General features: G+C 43.0%; 1 protein-coding gene across 3 annotated transcripts in view; it reads left to right on the plus strand.

Moving 5' to 3' along the window:
- Positions 1-20426, plus strand: part of NT5C2 (5'-nucleotidase, cytosolic II) — a 97535-nt gene that overhangs the window by 63119 nt on the left and 13990 nt on the right. For 2 of the 3 annotated variants that reach the window (XM_066600903.1, XM_066600906.1), the window contains 11 exons: positions 73-164; positions 3184-3241; positions 3400-3493; positions 4729-4782; positions 5021-5104; positions 6663-6719; positions 9093-9200; positions 9653-9719; positions 11488-11658; positions 14567-14618; positions 16435-16495. In XM_066600903.1, the coding sequence (XP_066457000.1) occupies positions 73-164; positions 3184-3241; positions 3400-3493; positions 4729-4782; positions 5021-5104; positions 6663-6719; positions 9093-9200; positions 9653-9719; positions 11488-11658; positions 14567-14618; positions 16435-16495 (898 nt within the window). The remainder of the gene's footprint in view (positions 1-72; positions 165-3183; positions 3242-3399; positions 3494-4728; positions 4783-5020; positions 5105-6662; positions 6720-9092; positions 9201-9652; positions 9720-11487; positions 11659-14566; positions 14619-16434; positions 16496-20426) is intronic. The other variant, XM_066600905.1, reaches the window with a different exon arrangement.

The raw sequence follows: 20426 nt of genomic DNA on the forward strand, positions 1-20426 counted from the left end.
TTTTTTTTTCTTCTTAGTATAAATTTTTAATTAGTTAAAAAAGATAAATGACCTCCTTCTTCTTCTCTACAGGCCTGAAACAAGGGAGCAGTACCCAAATAAATTTATTCAGAGAGACGATACAGATCGGTTCTACATCCTTAACACCCTGTTTAATCTGCCAGGTAATAAGATACATTTTATGGTTTGTAAAGGATTATTCAGATTAGCGAGTCTGTATTGCGTCCTCTAGAAACGGACGCAAAAATAGACAAAAAGGGACTCCAAATAAGTGTGGGCCACTGCGTCACTGACTGATGTGGCTATAGACTACTCCTGAGGGCTGATGTATGGGGTCCCCTGGTTTTCACCTTTTAAACCCTTTTTGAGGGATCTGGTCCTTACTGCAGGAAACCCCCCAGGTTGTTTCCCCAGGAATGGTCTTGATGCATTGACTCCTGACCTAGGTAGGTCAAAAGGCATGGGAGTATGGTACCTGAGGGGCAGGCTAGAGTTTACTCAGTATAAAAGGTTGGAGTTCATGCAATACAGTAATCAGGCTGGAGGTCAGGGCAGGCAACAGTCAGGCAAAATGTAGTCAGTCAAGGGGGCAAGGTCAGGATATGCAGAATTGGGGAAAGTTGGGTAATCAGTCAGAGGGTCAAAACTAAGCGAGCAGAAACAAACACCTTCACCTGGAACCTTTTACTGAGGGACCCACTAATGATGGGAGGTGCCTTTAATTACAAAAGAATGACTGGGATAGAGTGGAGACAGACAAGCTGAGTGTATGTTTTGGCCCTTTTAAGAGGCGGGCCGAAGGCAAGCGTGACCTACGGGCAGAGGCGGTAGCGAGGGGAATAGTGTGGCATCTGCCACACAGAAGACTAAGACCCTGGGGAGGGGGGATGAGAGAGCGTCTCTGACCTCGATCGGTGGCATTAACAGCAGCTCACTCAGTGTAATGCAGAGTTGACCCTACAGTGCTCAGCATTACTAATACTCAAACATTACGCCTGCCTGTCCACGAGCTTTGTGATATTCCGCGGCGGATCTCCACTGCAGGAGCTGCCGCCTGGGAGCAGGAGGCAGCTGACGGATCTCCCCGGTGAGCCTATCTGATAGATAGGCTCACCGCGGAGAATCGCGGCAATTCGCAGCATGCTGCGATTTGCCAGCCGCAAGCGGAGAATTGCTGTGGACAGGGGGCAGCGCTTTCCATAGTAACACTAAGGAAAAGGTTTACTGCGTTCCCCGCAGCCAGATTATCGCCCTGGGGAACGCAATGAAAATTTGCCCGTAGACAGGAGCCCCTAGGGTTTCTTAAGCTAACCATACACATTAGATCTAGATAAAACAAACCTGAATATTTTCATAGGACCAGCTGATCATCTAATTTCTGTAGCGGCTTCCAGACTCTCCTCCAATGGCAGACAAGACTGAAGCATTTTGATTGCAGCTGCCACCAATTTTCTCCCCCCTTTTTCACAACAAGCGTGTGTATGTATAGAGGGGTCTGGAGAGGTAGCCGTTGGCCGAATGCTCATTATTTTAACCCTTTCCAATCCAATTTGAATTCTGGTTTTCCTAGGGGGCTTACTCTTTTTCTGCCGTTATACAGCAGCGCTATCTGCTGGCTAAAGCCAGTACTGCATGAGGTGACACGTTGGATAGGCTCCTACAGCAGAGAGGCTGGCAATATACAGTAAGAGAACCCCGACGGATGTCTTTGGACATCTGAGCTGTACAGCCTTAAATCATAATGTCTTCAGAGGTCAGACAGTGGATTGGAAAGAGTTAAAATATATGTGAATTTAATCTGCAAACCAAAAGAGACCTCCACCGATGCCACTTCTGACATTTTCTAAATGAGGTTTCGGGATGTTCCTAAAACTAGAAGGGCATTTTGGAAAAAAAAATTGATGACAAATGTAGTTGAACATTAAAAAAATGTTCATATCTATAAAAGTGGAATAGTTTGTTCTGCCTAATAACCATGATCCTCCTGCTGAGACCATGATATCGTGTTTCTCATCATGGGTGTAACAACATCTTTGTTCTGAACATTAAGATCTGTGCCAGCATGTATGCCTGTGGAAACAAGGAGTTATGTAATGCGGAGCGTCTGACCCAGATATATGTATTTTCTTCACTTTCATAGCAGATTAACTGTTCTAGGGGAAACTACAGCAAAATTAAATATTGAAGAACATGCACTTTAGATTGCTGGACCTGTTATGGGTCTGCGCTAGAATATTGGGAGGTCGTTATTACCTCTGCAAAGGCGTTGAATTCTGCCGACATATTTAGTGCAATGCAAAGCTAAAGAGAGAGAGACATCCCTACCAGACAGCAGAAAATCACCTTATCCAGAATAACCGTTTACGGTGCTACTATCATGAGACTCAGGCACTCAGTTCATCAGTAAAATGGCAATAAAGGGTTAAATTAGCAGGTCCTAAAATCTCCCAGCATTAGTGCTTAGATGGTTATGTACTGTGCCTAGCATCCAGCTGAAAAGGACTTTTGGGAGGAGCATTGTGAGAAGATCCCTGCCTGTACGCTGCTCTCAGCCAATCAGAACTGCTGAGGAACCCACCTGACTGTTTCTCCCAATTGTGCTTTTCAGCTGGATGCTGTATGTGGCCTGCAGCCCCTAAATGCATCACGTCGTTAGCAGTCTGTTTAGTCGGTGCTCATAGCGACCACCAGTTTACTCTTGATGAGGCTTCAGTTTAATGTGCTTCTGTCTCATAATAGTAACACTTAAAATAATTCCTTGATATATTTTTTTTAAAGTGACCTCATGATTGACTAATAGGAACACATTTATCTGAGACCGGTATTTCATACTGCCGGAGTAAGATGCCACGAGCGTATTAAGAAGTGTATAGTTGTATCTATGCCAGCCATTAGCTGGTGGAGATCTGTGCTATAATTTATGCAAGTTTAGGGCATCATTTCTAGAAAACTTATTGGGACGGGGTAACCCTCGCCCCTCCACTAAGCCCCTATTTAAAAAAATTTTTAAAGTGATAACAACAGCGTAAAAAAGCCAAAGAGTTGTAAATTTTTGCGCAAGTACTACTTTTTTACACCTGAATTCTGGTGGAAGTGATTTAATAAATCCCCCCTAATACTGTTTTTTGCTTATAACTCTCACTGATGCATGAAAGTTAACGCTCATATTTGTATTCTCTCCAGAAACCTACCTGCTGGCTTGCCTGGTCGACTTCTTCACTAACTGTGACCGGTACACTAGGTAAGTGCCTGTCGTTTCATGTTACTTGCAGTGTAAAATGAATCAGCCGGTTCTTCACCTTAACCTGTGACTATAATATACGGTGCTGCTCTCATGTACACACTTATGTTATTTCCACCTTCCCAGGCTCATAGTGCTTTGATTTTTTTATACTGCAGTTGCGAAAAGGGCTTTAAAGATGGCGATCTCTTCATGTCGTTCCGCAGCATGTTCCAGGATGTCCGGGATGCTGTAGACTGGGTGCATTACAAGGTATATCCTGAAATGGGACCCCAACCACAGAATAAGGGCCCTTTTACACGGAACGATTAGCTTTAAGTTAATCGTTGGATCGTGCGAAACTGAGCAATGATAGTTCAGGGTAAATAGAGTCAACGATTGAACAACCAACGGAAGTGCATGCATAAAAGCCGAACGGTAATCGGCCTCGTTCATTTTTTGAGGATCCTAATTTTCACGCTTTTTAAAGAATTCTCCATAAAATAACTATTGGAATATCTATTATTTAGAGTTCTGCACTGCGCTTCCACTGTTACGGCTTATGGAAAAGGTTGAACAAATCGAAAACTGGATGTTACCATTCCTCTTGTTAATGGGACGTATCCTGACCTAGTCTGACACTGTCCAGTCGGTGCTCATAGTATCAGACTTTGTAGGGAAAGACCATTTTTGACAGTTGATTCACAAATGCTTTTTTTTAATCTATGACTGTGTTCACATTGTGATTATTCTCAGTACAATAAATCAAGTGATCTTGTAGATATGTTACCTTTTAACGGCCAACAAAAATACATGATGTTTTACAGAGTTTTCGGACCTCTCGGGGTCCTTCCTCAGTCATAATGGAACAAATCTAAAGACATATTGACTAAAACACATGATCACATAGAAGGGCAGGAACATGGTCAACTTAATTTGCATTAGATAAATACCAGAGGGTAAGAGGGCACAGACATGTTGGGACTAATAGCATTTAGATAAATACCAGGGAGGGATGAGCATAACAGTAAATAATTAGTCCAGTGACAAGGAATGGGAAATCTCTCCTGCAAACAAGGAAAATGGAACAATACTTCTGCAGCGCCACCCATATGGCTGGCAGCATTCCTTCAAATCAATGTATACCTTTTTACCAGGTCGGTAAAACAATGATTGGGAATAGCACCCAATCAAGGTTTCCTTCACTTTTAACAGGCTGAATAGTGCAGCATGCAGATCTAGTCTATTTTTGCCATTAAAACAAGATCTTGACAGCCCCCCCCCCATGTTTCCTGTTAGCAGACAATGAGGTGTATTGTACATTGTCTGCATCCATCATATGACGCATCCAGCAGACTGATGTGACTTCTTTTCCAAACGGCTTTCAACGCTGCTGTTGCTATCAGCTCTGATATTGTAAAGGACATTAATAATATTGTCTTCATTGCAATTTTAATTAGCAATGAACATCTGTCAGGGCAGTTAATTTATGCATCTTTCTTTCCCAGGGATCACTTAAGGAGAAGACTGTGGAGAACTTGCCAAAGTATGTTGTGAAAGATGTAAGTGTGTCTTTTTTTTTTTTTTTGGCTGGGCCTTAAAATAGCAATTGTCGGAGAAAGGAGATGCGTGATATGATGTAATATCATTCCAGAGATGGTCACATGATCTTCCAAATTAACTTTTTATTGTTGATTTTCATTTAGGGAAATATAGGTAAAATTATTTTTTGTTTTTCGTTTGACATTTTGTTCTTCCACTTGAATCTTGGCTTTTAACCTCTTCTTCTTTTCCTTCCAGCCTAAACTGCCTCTCCTGCTGAGCCGGATGAATGAAGTAGGAAAGGTTTTTCTGGTCACAAACAGCGACTATAAATATACCCACGTAAGTGCTAATTAAACATTCCCATCACTTTACGTTGCCTGGGTACCGGGAGGAGAGTGCGGTCCTCTCTGTGTGAGCGGAATGTAGTAATGTGACAGAATTGTTTTAAAGGGACCAGATAAATGAAGAGTAATGGTGCGTTCACAATGGAGTATGCGTAAAACGCTGCGTCGCAATTGCGTATCCCTTCAATTTTCCCTGCAAAATACAGCATGCTGCAATTCTTCTTACCCGTGTGACATATACGTAATTACTATATGCAGGTGTGAATGGATCAATACATTTAGGGTTCTAGGTGAAGTTCCTTCTTCACTGGCAGTGATTTGAGTCATCAACTAATTGGGTCCTTTTATGGATCGGATATATTGATGACCTCTTCCTGTGGAACTGAACCAAACAGAAACGCCATGACTCTTATACTTGCGGTTAGAAGAGAATCGAATTTCTTGACCTTCTCCCCAATTCTACAGATTATAGGCAACAAAATAATTTTTTTTTTCTGTCAAGGAAATCACTAGTATTTTCACATTATTTGGATAACAAACAAATGGTTATTAACAGTTATTGAGCCAAATCCTTCATCGTCACATTACTGACTAAAGGCCCATTTACACGGAGCGATGATCGCTAAAAAACCGTTGAAAAGCAATCGTTTGAGCGATAATTATTGCGTCTAAACGTGCGGCCATCGTGCACTTTTCGTGGACTGTCAGCTAGAGATGAGCGAACACGTTCGGCCCCGCCCCTTTTTCGCCCGAACACCGAACTTTGCGAACACTTCAGTGTTCGGGCGAAAAAGTTCGGGGGCCGCCGTGGCAGCGCGGGGGGGTGCGGCGGGGAGTGGGGGGGAGAGGGAGAGAGAGAGGGCTCCCCCCTGTTCCCCGCTACTGCCGCCCGCGCCGCCGCGCATCTCCCCGCCCCCCGGCGGCACCCGGACACTTACGCGCGAACACTGCAGTGTTCGGCAAAGCGGGTGTCCGGGTGCGGATGTGTCCGTAACGGACACGTTCGCTCATCTCTACTGTCAGCTGATCGTTAGATTCAGTCCAACCTAAAAATCGTCAGTCAGCCTTATCAGCAGTTCTCCACGGGTAGTGCTGATAGCATTGTTTCCCGCTGGAGAACAAAAGAACTGAAAGCTGATAAGAGCCCTCAGGCTATTAACTGCTTTCAGGGTTCATTTGCACACTTAATTGCTCTTAAGTAGCTGAGTAGCTACGTAATAGTTTAGCAAAATGATCGCTCAAAGCGGTCACTCAAACTGTCCTTTGAGCGATCTTTGAGCGATCATCAGGCTGTGTAAATGGGCCTTAAGATTATTTGAACCAGAAGGGTTTGGCTACAATAATTTTATCATTGATTGATATTAGAATAGCTAGGAAAAGCCTTCTATCTAATCTCTATCTTGAAACCTGTGGTTATTCACACATCGACGGTTGAGCCCAGTCATGTCACAGTCCATAGAGGGAAGTCTTCTTTATAATGCAACGTCAAATTTTATGGTTAAATACGCTGAATTCAATTCTAAGTTCTTCCTATTTTTTTTCCATTCTCCTAGAAAATTATGACCTACTTGTTTGACTTCCAACATGGACCAAAGGTATGTTATCACTGTGTAAGTCCTACTTTATTCTCTCTACCTATGCGTCCTTAACCTGCTCAGCATAGCACGCAGGAGCTGTATGTAAGTGATGAGCTTTTGTTTTATTATCTAATGTGAAAATTGTGACTCCCCGTATACTTTATACAACTCTCATCTAGTTGAATAGCAGCTGTTAAAAAGCGAGAGACAAGATGAGAGTTGTCTCACTAAACGGACTGACAGAGCGGTCCAACAAACAGCTGATCTTGACACCCTCTCTGCTGTGGCAGCTCAGATGAAAGGGCATCCATGTTATGTAATATATTACTGTTGTGGCTCACAAAGGGGGATGGTACACTATATGTCACCCATATGTCCTAATAGGCCATATGAACCCGTATTGATTTGATAAGACCATCCCTTTAATGTTTAGTGGGAAAAGGGGCCCATTCTGACTTGCTATGGGGCCCTATGGTTTCTGCGATGGGGAAAAAAAATCATAACAGAAACAAAATGTTTACAAAGTTACTCAACTTTTTTCAACTATAGCAAAAAGTTATTCAAAGAGGGTGTTTTATTTAAAAAAAATTACCATCTTAGAAATTTATACCTGGTAAGTGCGGGCCTCAAGTCTATTGCCTAAATCACTAAGAGAACAGAGCCCCCGTGATCCAAGACAGCCGTCGGCTGCCGTTTTTCGTCATTGAATCCAATGCAGAGGTTACCATGCTTGAGCATAGATCTTTATTGAAGTGTATGGGAGTTAAAGGGGTTGTCCTGGATTAGGAAAACATAGTAAATTGGGTCAAAAAAGACATATGACCATCCAGTTCAGCCTAATACCTATCCCCAATGTTGATCCAGAGGAAAGGCAAAAAAAACCCTAATGAGGTAGAAACCAATTTTCCTCACTTAAGGAAAAAAAATCCTTCCAGACTCCAATTAGCCAATCGGAATAATCCCTGGCTCACCAAACCTTCTGAAGTAATCAATGACTATGTAATATGGTGTCTCACAAGAAAGCCATCCAGGCCCCTCTTGAACTCTTTTATCGAGTTCGCCATCACCACATCCTCAGGCAGAGAGTTCCATAGTCTCACTGCTCTTACAGGAAAGAATCTCCTTCTATGCCGGTGTAGAAACCTTCTTTCCTCTAGACATAGAATGCACCCCCTTGTTACAGTCACAGTCCTGGGTATAAATAGATGGTAGGAGAGATCTCTGTATTGCCCCCTGATATATTTATACATAGTAATTAGGTCGCCCTTCAGCCGTTTTTTTTCTAAACGAAATAACTCCAATTTTGTTAGCCTCTCTGGGTATTGTAGTCCGCCCATTCTATTTACTACTTTAGTTGCCTGCCTTTGTACCCTCTCATATATGTCCTTCTTGAGTACCGGTGCCCAAAACTGTCCACAATATTCCATGTGTGGTCTGACCAGTGACTTGTTAACAGGACTGCTTTTTCCAGAAACGGCACCACACCTGGTATTGCTGCTCTATTGAAGTGAATGGAGCTGAGTTGCAATACCATACGCAACCTGTGCATGAATGTGGTGCTGTTTTTGGAAGAAAATAGCCGTGTTTTTTTTTTTTTTTCATTTGTTGGTTTACTTATTCTGTACAACCCCTTTAAGAAAAGTGCCAAGCTGTCCCTTCTGTATAATTGCTTCAATCGCTGAACGTCTGGTTAATGGCTATTCTTCCCGACTCCCCAGTACACATGGACGCTCAACTGCGCTAAGTGTGCACTTGTTTTTAATGTGTTTAGGGAGACGACTCCTGCTGAGATTTCAGGTACCTAATTAGAGGAGTATTTGTAGCATGAAACACTAATACTTGTTACTTCTTTGTTTCTGTAAGGCTGGGTTCCCACGGGGTGGAATTGGCACAGAACTTTCGTGTGGTCATTCTGCACGGAAATTCCGCCGGCAATTTTTATCCCGGGATGAAGCAGCAAAGTGGTCGACCTTTGCAAAAATCTCGTCCACACACTACGGAGAAGCCGATGCAGCCAAGCCGCAATGAAACTAACATGCCGCGCAGAAAACTAACATGCCGCTTCAAAACCCACACTGAAGAGCGCGGGTTATGAAGCTACCCTTCTGCCGTGGAAATCTCGCTGAATTTCCGTGCGGTCGTTCTGCAAAAGTTTTGCAGGATTTACGCCCCGTGTGACCGCAGCCTTAACAGCCCATGTCACTGCAGTGCAACCACAACGGCCAAAGACAAATATACAGGATATGTATTAACAATCACTCTGCCACTATTGTACTGTACATAGCCAAGTGTGTAAACCTGCAGTAGACTAAATGTGCTTCATGCCAAGTAATCTCAAGATGATGTTTTTGGCTCATACTGGAAATCATTAATCATCATTTATGTCTCTGGCTTCTTCTCATGCAGCCCGGCAGCCCACATCGGCCTTGGCAGTCTTACTTTGATTTAATTTTAGTAGATGCAAGAAAGCCTCTCTTTTTTGGAGAAGGGACTGTGCTGAGACAAGTAGATACTGTAAGTGCTTCTCCTGTTTCCCTCTTAAGCATATTTGATGTATATAATAGGAAATACTATTTCTTTTAGTAAACCTTCAAAGTTTGGCAACTGTCACCCAAGGGGGAAGTAAAGAAACTGACCTGTTATATAATTAAGAGTTAGTGACTCGAAGGAGGGTGGATTGGCCTGCCCACAAAAACTACGAATGTCATCAAGAAGTTCTAATTGTCACCTGGGAGAAGGAAAAGCTCCCTTGGCCATAGACAAAGACCAGAAAGTGGGTCAGCAAGTGGCATAATGGGGCTGGTTAGTATTGTGCCGTCCATACTGATCTGATAATGTTAGTTATACACATGGTGGTCAGATTTGACTTGTTGGGTCCGACCACACCATTATAATCTATCAGCGTCTTGTGTCCTAAGTTTTAATTAAGGTGGTTTGTCATGCTAGACTATGCTTTGTATCCACAGAACACTGGCAAGCTGAAGATTGGCACCTACACAGGACCATTACAACATGGGATTGTCTATTCTGGAGGTGGGAACCGCATGTAGATAATAGTGGCGTCTAAAAGGCTTTCGTATATCTCCCACTAGACTTGTAGGCGATGCAGCCGTGTTGTCGGCTGAACCAGTTAGGATATAATAACATCTGTAGAAACTTTTGACTTCCTGCCTGATAACCGAACACCATATACAAATGTGCTGGTTCTTACCTTGGTTTCAATTTTCTTAAAGGGAACCTGTTACATTCTAAAAGCACCATAAACGAAGTATTCATTTACTCCTTCCTTGTCTCCGTATGGAGCAGGCTCGGGAGTGGAGTCCTCTACATATCTGGCGGGTGTTGGCCATCTTTGACAGCTGACGCCCTCCAGCAACAGCTGCGATCAGCGTTTATGCTGATTGCAGTGGTTAACCCTTTGAATATCGATGTAAAGTCTGACAGTGGCATTTAAATGCTGCAATCAGCAGTGGGGCTCGCAATATGTCCTTCTGAAGGCTTCCAGGGTTGCCATGAATGATGGCTTATCAAGGCTTACCTGTGGCACATCTTGATAGACTTCCTGTCAGAATACAGTATAATGCAATACTATGGTATTGCATCATACTGTATGAGTGATCAAATGATCGCAAGTTAAACTCCACTATGGGGGTAAGAAAATTATGTAAAAATAGGTTTTAAAAAAATTAATATTATTAATAAAAATAAAATAAAATATATTTCCTGTTGTCTCAATAAAACAATAAGAAAAATGTAAGAAATAAAGTTGTAAAATCACTGCGCCCACAAAAGTCCAATTAACAAGACCTTACATTATTAATATTGCACGGTGAACAGTAACAGAATAGGTTTTTTTTGCAATCCGAGAAGTTTTTTTGTTTTTTTTGTCATCCCATTTCTAAGAAAAAAATAAAAGCGCTAACCCGCTAAAAACGAGCCTTTATGCAACCCCATCGACAGAAAAAGGTTATAGGGGTCAACAGTTGCCAACAGAAATTACACAATTGCGGTTTTTTTCCTATTTCTCCCCACTTGGATTTTTTTTTACATTTTCCAGCATATTGTATGGTATGTTAAGTGGTACCACTGAAAAATACAACTTATCCCATAAAAAACAAACCTTCATGTAGCTATGATTTTTTTGAAAGTAGGGTGAAATTTAAAGAAAATGAAGAAAAAAAAGCTGGATGGGGGTTACATTTGGTCTTTTTTTTTTTTTTCTCCATGGGAGCCAAGGGGCGATGGATGGCATCCACTAAACTTAGACTTCACTTCTATTACCTATAGCAATACATTGGAAGCCTTCCTTTGGTCTGTCAGTGCGAGGAATGTGCCAGCACAATCTATGAAGGTTCCTAGTGTGTAGCCGAATATACCATCACTTTGATTAGTGGGGGTGCAAACTCTAGGATCCTAATGGATCATGATAATACCCCTTTAACCCTTTCCAATCCACTGTCTGACCTCTAAAGACATTATGATTTAAGGCTGCACAGCTCCGATGTTGGAAGACGTCCGTCGGGGTTCTCTTACTGTATATTGCCAGCCTCTCTGCTGTTGGAGCCTATCCAACGTGTCACCGCATGCAGTACTGGCTTTAGCCAGCAGATAGCTTTGTTGTATAACGGCAGAAAAAGAGTAAGCCCCCTAGGAAAACAAGGATATATTTGGATTGGAAAGGGTTCAATATATTTGTTATCACATCATTTATTTGAATGGACTCCAGCGCAGATCATAGAGCGCATAGCGTATCCGGATTTACATCAGTCTCCGTTTGCTCAGAATATGTTTGTCTCCGTAGGATCTTCCGACATTGTGTGTGACCTGTTGGGAGCGAAGGGGAAAGATATCCTGTATATTGGTGATCACATCTTTGGAGACATTCTGAAGTCCAAGAAGCGCCAGGGGTGGAGAACATTCCTAGTCATTCCCGAGCTGGCACAGGAACTTCATGTCTGGACCGACAAAAGCTGTAAGGGACCGCAAACCATAGTAATGCTAGCGTGATAATTGAGTTATCTCATCAGCGGCTATACTACTATAGAACGTAGGCTGCAAAGCTATCAATTAATTTTAAGCATCATTTAACTTTAAGGGAATTAATGCATTTATAATGTAGTGTGATTTAATGCAGGGCATGGAATATATGACAGTATTATATACTATGCATTGAGGTAGCCATAATTATTTAACCCTTTGTGTTTCTAGAAGAATGAGAATCGTAGTGTTTATAACATACGCAATTTTATATGTTTATTGCTGCGTTTTATATGAGGATTGGTTGGGAAGGGGTAGAGCATAGATATAACATAAGGGTAATATTGTGTTACTGGGAGACCCTTGTTTGATAGAAATTGATACAAGCTTTTATGGGAAGGGAGCGGCCTTTTAAAACTGCCTCTGCATATGCTGACTCTGTGCATAGGGTAACATGCAAGTCTTAAGGCCCTTTTACACGCAATGATTATTGCTCAAAATTCGTTCAAATGACCGCAGACGAGTATTCTGCCGGTAGCCCCAATGTGAACAATTCAGCTGCTTGCCGAGCAGCATGTGTAATTAGTCACATGCGGCGCACTGTAAACAGCTCATGGAGGCCCTTTTACATGCAAATGAAGACGATAAAGTGTTAATGGACATTTGTGTCCATTAACACTTTATGCAAATAGATCGCAAAATCTTTCAATCTTTGAAAGATTATCTTTGTGTGTATATGGGCTTTTATGTGATGATTGCAAGCAATTCTCCTATCTCCATTTACAAGTATTTCATTACGTAAAGAGAGGTTGTGGAGGTGTTTTGAGGTATTAGTGTTAACTCCCATTTACACGGAGCGATGATCGCTCAAAAATCGCTAATCGGCGATCTTTTGAGCAATAATCGTTGCGTCTAAACGCGCGGCCATCATGCACTTTTTGTACACTGCTAGCTGATTGTTAAATTCAGTCCAACCTAAAAATCGTCGTTCAGCCTTATCAGCAGTTCTCCACGGGGAGTGCTGATAGCATTGTTTCTTGCTGGAGACCAAATGAACTGAAAGCTGATAAGAGCCTGAGGTCGGTAAAATTAGTACCCAACTGCTACAGACATTTCGGAGCTGCAGGGTTACTGTTCTAAACCCTTAGCATCATGGCACCAGGAGAATGGCTGGTGAAGCTGCAGTAGCCTCTTGCTGATGTCATCTTCAACAACAAAACTGGGATCATTTTCAATGCTGTGACTGACAGCCAGCCCCCTGCTGCAACAGTGGGGATCAATGAGAACATCAATCCTCGCTGTTAAACCCTTACATGCCGCGATCAATGTCGATCGCAGCATGTAAAGGGTTTACAGAGTGAGGGCGCTCACTCTGTGACATCATCAGCCTGCCACAATGTAATTGCAGAGGGCTAATAGATTGCCACGGTAACCGAATGCCAGACAATGTTGTCAAGGAATAGCAATAATGCATTGCAGTACAGAAGTACTGCAATGTATTCTCATAGGGTCACAGGTTCAAGTCTCCTACAGGGACATAAAAAAATGATTTAAAAAACTACAAAAAAACAGTAAAGAAAACATTTTTCCACACTTTCCCCTCTTTGTTTAAAGAAAAAAATTAAAAACCCATGTTTTCTGCCCTCCAAAAAAATGGTTTGTATGTATCCCAAAAAATGGTAGCAATATAAACTGCAGCTTGTTGCGTAAAAAAAGCAAGCCCTCATTCGGCCATGTCGATGGAAAAAAAGGCTTTTAAAAAGGGGAGATAAAAATCTCCAAAAATCGTTGCATCCCTTTGGCTTTAATAGGCCGTATCACTGAGGAGTTAAGGATTTTCAAAGACGGACATAGAGACGTCACAGCTGGTCCTCAGTCCGCCCCCCACAAACATCACCTGATGCAGAATGTGCAGCACAGAATCCTCATGCAGAAGCAACATGGAGTTTTCCTACTGAGAGCCGGCGCCCCCCTCTCCATAACGCTTGTGTCGTTTACTGTAAGCTGATAGATTTACGCTACTTTTAGACTATTTTTGTATACCTATTGTGTCCATCTGAGAGCAGGGCAGGTGTGACCTAGTGAATATGTATCTGCATATTGGTTACAGTCAGAAGATGATCCCTGCCAGAGGAGTGCAGGGTGAGGGTTAAAATCTTTATATTGTGCAGGACATGTTTTCATGTCACCCTGAGGAACTTTAACCCTACATAGGATTGCAGCATCACATGTGCATGAGGTGCCTCGTCAAGAGTCCACCACCTTTTTTGCTGAATGCCAAAAGTAAGATTTAATTTTTTCCCCCCCTTAATCCTACTCGAGTGCTGCTTCCAATAAAATGTATCTTTTACCAGTATATATATAAATACGCACATGTACGGTGTCTCTCTTCTCTCGCTTTTTGGTTCTCGAATCCACTTTCTACGCTCTTGTTTCTCACCCCGCTTCATTTCCTCCCCATCTTGGCTGTTCCCTGACGTGTCCTCAGTTCCCACGTCATGAGTGTCGCCTGACACCGCTTCATGTGCTCACTGACTTGTCATTTGACCAGCGGCATGTCCAGTCAAGCTTGCACAATGGCAGAGCCATTTCTCCTTGGCTACCAGAGGGACCTGCCGCTTGAGTAGTTGACCCTGTGGTAGCTGATTGGGATAGACCCAGACTGTGCTTGTCATGAATCGGGCAGTTTGTCTCTCTTCATAGTGTCTCACGTTGGGTGTCTCTAGTGTCTCTACCTTTCTGTGCCTTTTTAGTAAGCTCTTGCCTTGATGTTTTACTTTTTTTTTAACTTTCCGCCGCCTCTTTTTTGTGTTTGCCTATAATAGACACCATATTTAATTTAGTTTCCGTTCATTACCTATGTCACGTGCTTCATGTGCTCCTGTTATTTTATCCGATTTTAGCCCTTTTTGAAGAGCTCCAGAGCTTGGACATCTTTCTAGCAGAACTGTATAAGTAAGTAGCACGGGATGGATGTGAATGTGTCATTAGTTGTTACCCAAGCTTGTGTAGACACAGGAGGGAAGTTACTAAAGACGGGCAGTCTTACACAAGTCCTTAGCAGCAGTTTGCTGGAGAAGGCTGGGCCAAATTCATTAAGGTCTCATGTCCACGGGCGGGTCGGATTCCGCATGCAGAAGCCCGTAGTGGAATCCGACCCTGCCCATGGATGGCGACCCTGCATACCTGTCTGGATCTTATTTCTTCTCTACATCCCTATGGGTGTCATGAATTGCAAATCTTCTGCACAAGTTCCCCACAACAAATCCATCCGTGGACATTGGGCATAAAGAGGAACTGCATTTTTTAAAAACTTTTGACACGTCAAAGCGATATGTAAAAAGTTTTGATCAGTGGAGGTCCAGCTGCTTAGATCCCCTCTGAGTGTTAAAATGAAGAGTCTACAGCAGGGGTCCTCAGGGACCACCAACAGGTCATGTTTTCAGGATATCCTATGGTAAGAACACCTGTGGCAATGTCTGAGGCACTGACAATAATTACATCACCTGTGCAACACTGAGGAAATCCTGAAAACATGACCTGTTGGCGGTCCCTGAGGACTGGAGTTGGGGAACACTGGTCTACAGCACTCACCCAAGCATTGTCCCCTTTCGACTGCCATCATTTCCTGATGGCTCCTTTTCTCTTAGCAGCTGAAGACTGACGCATGCACTTTTTAGAACATCTTCAGCTGCAGAGAGGAGTCAAAAGGCAACAATGACAGCCGATGGGGAGCAGTGCTTGAGTAAGTGCTGGAACCCCTTCATTTCAGCAATTAGTGTGGTCTCTTTACCAGAACCCAACTGATCAAAACTTATGACGTCACTGTGACATGTCAGACGTTTTTGTTAAAAGTGCAGTTACTCATTAAGAGTCACACAACTCTTAATAAGTTTAATGCATCTTTGGCTGTCTGTGAGTCAGAAATGCAAATCTACGCAGCTACACCAATGCCTAGTGTCTGTTATAGTAGGTTTAGCAGGCTGCGGTGGCCCTACATACATTCACTAAGACCCATAAAAAAAAAAGGCAAGAGTGGTGTTAAAATGAAGAGAGGTGGGTCCCAGAAGTCAGACCCCTACTTATAATGTTCTGACATAGCGACAGATAACTCCTCTACCACAGTGTTCTCTCCTGTCTGTGGCAGATGCAGAAAACTTTGAAACTTAAGGCCCTTTTACACACAATGACTATCGCTCAAAATTCTTTTGAGCGATAACCGTTGCGTGTAAATGTGTGCCCATCGTGCACTTTTCGTCCATCGCTGAGTTTAGCTCAGCTTAAAATCCATCGTCCCTGATAAGACGGACCGCACAAGGTGTTCTCTGCAGGCAGTGCTGATAACATTCTCTCAGCAGCTGTCCCACTGGAGAACAATAGCGATGTATTTAGAGAAAAGACCACCCGCTGTTCTCTAAATACATGCAAATTAAGCTAGTTAACTTCTAGTGGGCTGATTAACCCATTAGTAGCTAATGCAAAATGATTGCTCAAAACTGTCAGGTTCTGACAGATTTTGTACGATCATCTGTGTGTGTAAATGGACCTTTAGAGAAAATTTCGGTTTAGGATTTTCCATTGTCTTACAAAGTATGAAGTTTTGTCATACACTTGATCTGCGCTATTATTCCTATCGCTGCAGTAGATATAGCGGGTTCTGTAATGCTCTGGATACACAGCAGAAACCTACAAAAATAGGTTTATTAGACATTTCATATGCTTCAAGCCTACCGTAGGAACGTTATACTAAAATTTTACCATTCCCTTGCAGGCATTTGGACAGTAGCAGTAATGAGAGACCTGACATCAGCTCCATCCAGAGGAGAATTAAGGTATTGCATGTTCAAATCTGTTTATGACATGATTTGCAGTGAATGTGATATCCTGTTCTTGCACCTGCTATAAGATGACTGATATAAGATAACTGTTCAAGTGTTAAAAAGAAACTGTCTAGTGGGCCATTCTGTCCTGAGCACTGCAGCTCTTATCCTCATCTTATAAAGGATAATTAGGAGTTCATAGTCTAATATCCCATACTAAGACACTAATATTACTTATTTGGTGGTAATAAGATAATGTAACTAGCTAGGTTTCTAATTAGAAAAATTGGCATAGTTGTTATCATTATACCCTAATGCCACAGTAACGGCATCCACATAGTATAATTGATGGAGGTTGTTCAGTTTTAAACTATTTATGCCCTATCCTTAGTAGATCAGTAGAGTTCGGCTGCCCAGGATCCCCACCAAACAGCTGTTTGCCAAGGCCAGCACGCGTGTGCACTGAGTTGATTTCTATAGGAAGCAGACAGCTCCATTCTTATTGCAGTGGCCAGACTTGTTATTGCAGGTGGACTTCCAGTTCACTTCAATGGGAACTTGGCCTGCAATACCAAGCCTGGCCACTGCAGTAACAACAGAGCTGTCTGCTGCCAGTCCAAATCAGTTCAGTGCATGAGTCCACCGGTCTGGTGAACAGCTGATCAGTGTGGATTCTGGATGACATTTCTCTACCGATCTACTATTGATGACTTGACCTGAGGGTAGATCATCAATAGTTTACAACTGTACACCCCCTTTAAGTTTGTTGTCTTTGGACTACAACCATTCTCTACGAACAGTGCAGAGAGCTGCTATCCTGATGGACTTGGTCTGGCCGAGTATTACGTATCCATTTGAATGGGCTCCAGGTTTTCCTCGCTGCCTGAAACAAAACCAGGTGATTGGCAGGGGTTTGAGGAGAAGGATATATGGCATACAGGGGGTGGTCAGGGATAGCTTTCTTGGCGTTACAAGTACAGATCAGTATAATGTTATGATGAACATGTCATTTTTAGGCTGGGTTCACACGGGACGGAAATCCTGCGGAAATCTCGCAGTTTGACCGTGACTGAAAAACCGCGGGAGAGACACAGCTTCAAAAAAAGCAAAATGCCGCAGGTTTTGGAGCGGTTCGGCTGCTGGCATTCCGCTGCGGCTTTCTCTCCCCATAGAGAGGAGTGAGGCCGCAGCGGAAAAAAAAAAACTTAGCATGCGGCAGAATTCTGTTCTGCGCTGCATGTCCGTTTCTGCCCGGCTTTTCCGCAACACATTGACCGCCGCATGTGGACGAGATTTTTGCCAAATCTCGTCCACATGGCTGGCTTATCCCGGGGGTAGGAGGCACAAGCGGAATTGACGCACGGGAATTCCGTGGCAATTCCGTCCCGTGTGAACCCAGCCTTATGGTTTACAGGGTTTATCCGGGACAATTACTTATTACATTACTGCTTGCAACCAGGTTTTTATAAGTATTACTCACTGCCGCTCCAGCACCGCTACTCTAGTGGTGCCCACTGGTCTTTTCTGTTATTTAGCAGTGATGACATTGCCACTGCCGCATGTAAACACTGCAGCCAATCACGTTCCTCAGTGGTCTTGTGCCCCTATGCTACCATTACTATTGAGAACAGTAGAGCTTTCTATCATGGAGGAGGAATGATTCATAGCTGCACGGTTATCCCATCCTGCCCGGTAATGATATGATCAGTACAAGAAGGAAATCTGGATACAATGCGCACCTACCTCACTTTCAGCTTCCTGACGGGACACCCCGCTGGAGCCTGGGACGTAAGTAACCACTAGACCACCAGCTATATAGCCACACAGATATATAGACACTCATTCTGTACTAGGCCATTGTGGAATGAGACATTAAAGGGGTAGTCTGGGCATTTAACCCCTTGTAGTATTGATGACCTATCCTCAGGATAGGTCATCAATAGTTGATTGGCGGGGCGATCAGCTGATTTAAGGCCCCGCAATCACTGCAGTGAGACGGATGTTGACTGTTCTGTCTGCATTGGGTGAAGTGCAATAGGAAGTGTAGCTGTCAACCTGGTTGCGTCTCAGGGCTCACTCACACGGGTGTATTTAATTTTGGTCTATGAAAAACGCGCTGTAATCACTGCATAGGTATGTGCGTGTTGCGTGCGTTTTTGACAAGGCCCAATTGATGTTACTTTTTTCCCACTGTCTCCTGGAAACATACATAAAAAATGCAGTGAATACGCGTATTTGCCGTGTATTTACTCGATCCCATTGACTTTTAACCCCTTAAGGACATGGCCTATTTTGGGCTTAAGGACGCAACGATTTTTGGCGGATTTTCTTCTCTATTTTTCAAAAGTCATATCTTTTTTATTTTTCCGTCGACGCGGCCGTATGAGGGCTTGTTTTTTGTGTGGCGAACTGTAGTTTTTATCGGCGCCACTTTTGGGTACATAGACTATATTGTAAAACTTTTATTTTTTATGATAGCAGGGTGAGAAAACGCACCAAATCTATGGACGGAGCTCTGTGAGGGCGTATTTTTTGCGAGATGAGCTGTAGTTTTTATCGGTGTCATTTTGGGGTACATACGGCTTTTTTGATCACTTTTATTGCGTTTTAGGGAGGCAAAATGCTAAAAATGTGCAATTTGCCTCAGTTTTTAGCATTTTTTTTAAACGCTTTTTTCTGTGCACAGTCAGAAGCATGTGCAACTTATTGTACGAGTCGTTATGGACGCGACAATACCAAATATGTGGGGTTTTAATTTGTTCTACCTATTTTATGCTAATATGAGAGAAAGCATAAAAAAGCATTTTTTTTTTACATTTTTCTTTTTTATTCAATTTTATTATCTTTTTTTCTTTTACACAATTTGTGTCCCTCTGGGGCACTTACAGTACAGCACTGATGATCGCTGTGATAAGGCATGGCAGCGCTTCTGCTCTGCCATGCCTTATCGCTTATACAGCGATCACAGGCTATGGCAATACAGGACGCCAGTATTATATCACGAGAGCCCAGTGACGTCACACAGGGAGCGCGCTCCCTTTGTGAACCCCCTCCCATGCCGAGATCTACATAGATCGTGGCAGGGAAGTGATTAACAGCGGGGGGGCGCATCTCCAATACACCCCCGCTATTGCAGCGGGAGGCTGGCTATGACTGACAGCCGGTTCCCGCTGTGGGATAGCGCAAGATCATAAGTGATCTTGCGCTATCCCCAGGACATAAGTTTACGCCCTGTTGCGGGAAGTACCCCACTGCCAGGACGTAAACTTACCCCCTGGAGCGGGAAGAGGTTAATGGGTGGTTTCAGTCAGTAAGTATGGATGAAAATAGGACATGCTGCAGTGATTTTTTTTTTACGTGCGGAAAATGCGCACATCTGTGCAAATCAATACTGTCTATATTACATCCTTAAAAAATACGCATATAATATGGAATGAAAAATCGCCCGTGTGAATAGGCCCTTATAGTCAGAAAAATATGGTTATAACTAAGACCTGTCAGAAGATCTGACCTATTCTCTTGCAAACATGCAGTACCGTACAACGCCTCGTTTTCATCCAGTCTATGCTTTAGGCCAAATTCAGACGACGATGTGAGTTGTGCGCAAGAATCTCAGGCGCAACTGGCATCCGTGTGCTGTGTGGGGTTAGTGAACATTGGATATCCTAATCTTGTTCGTGATGCCACCAGGAATAGGACATGCAGTGATTTTTTTCATATAGACCATTAGTCCGTATGAAAAAGCCCTTGTGTGTATATAGCTCCATAGGCTATAACGGGTCCGTGTGCTCTTCGTGAAACACACGGACCAAAAGTACGGCTGTCTGAACAAGGTCTTAAAGGGGTGGTCTCGCGAAAGCAAGTGGGTCTATACACTTCTGTATGGCCATATTAATGCACTTTGTAATATACATCGTGCATTAAATATGAGCCATACAGAAGT

This window comes from Eleutherodactylus coqui, chromosome 4 (genome assembly GCF_035609145.1).
Source record: "Eleutherodactylus coqui strain aEleCoq1 chromosome 4, aEleCoq1.hap1, whole genome shotgun sequence".
NCBI lineage: Eukaryota > Metazoa > Chordata > Amphibia > Anura > Eleutherodactylidae > Eleutherodactylus > Eleutherodactylus coqui.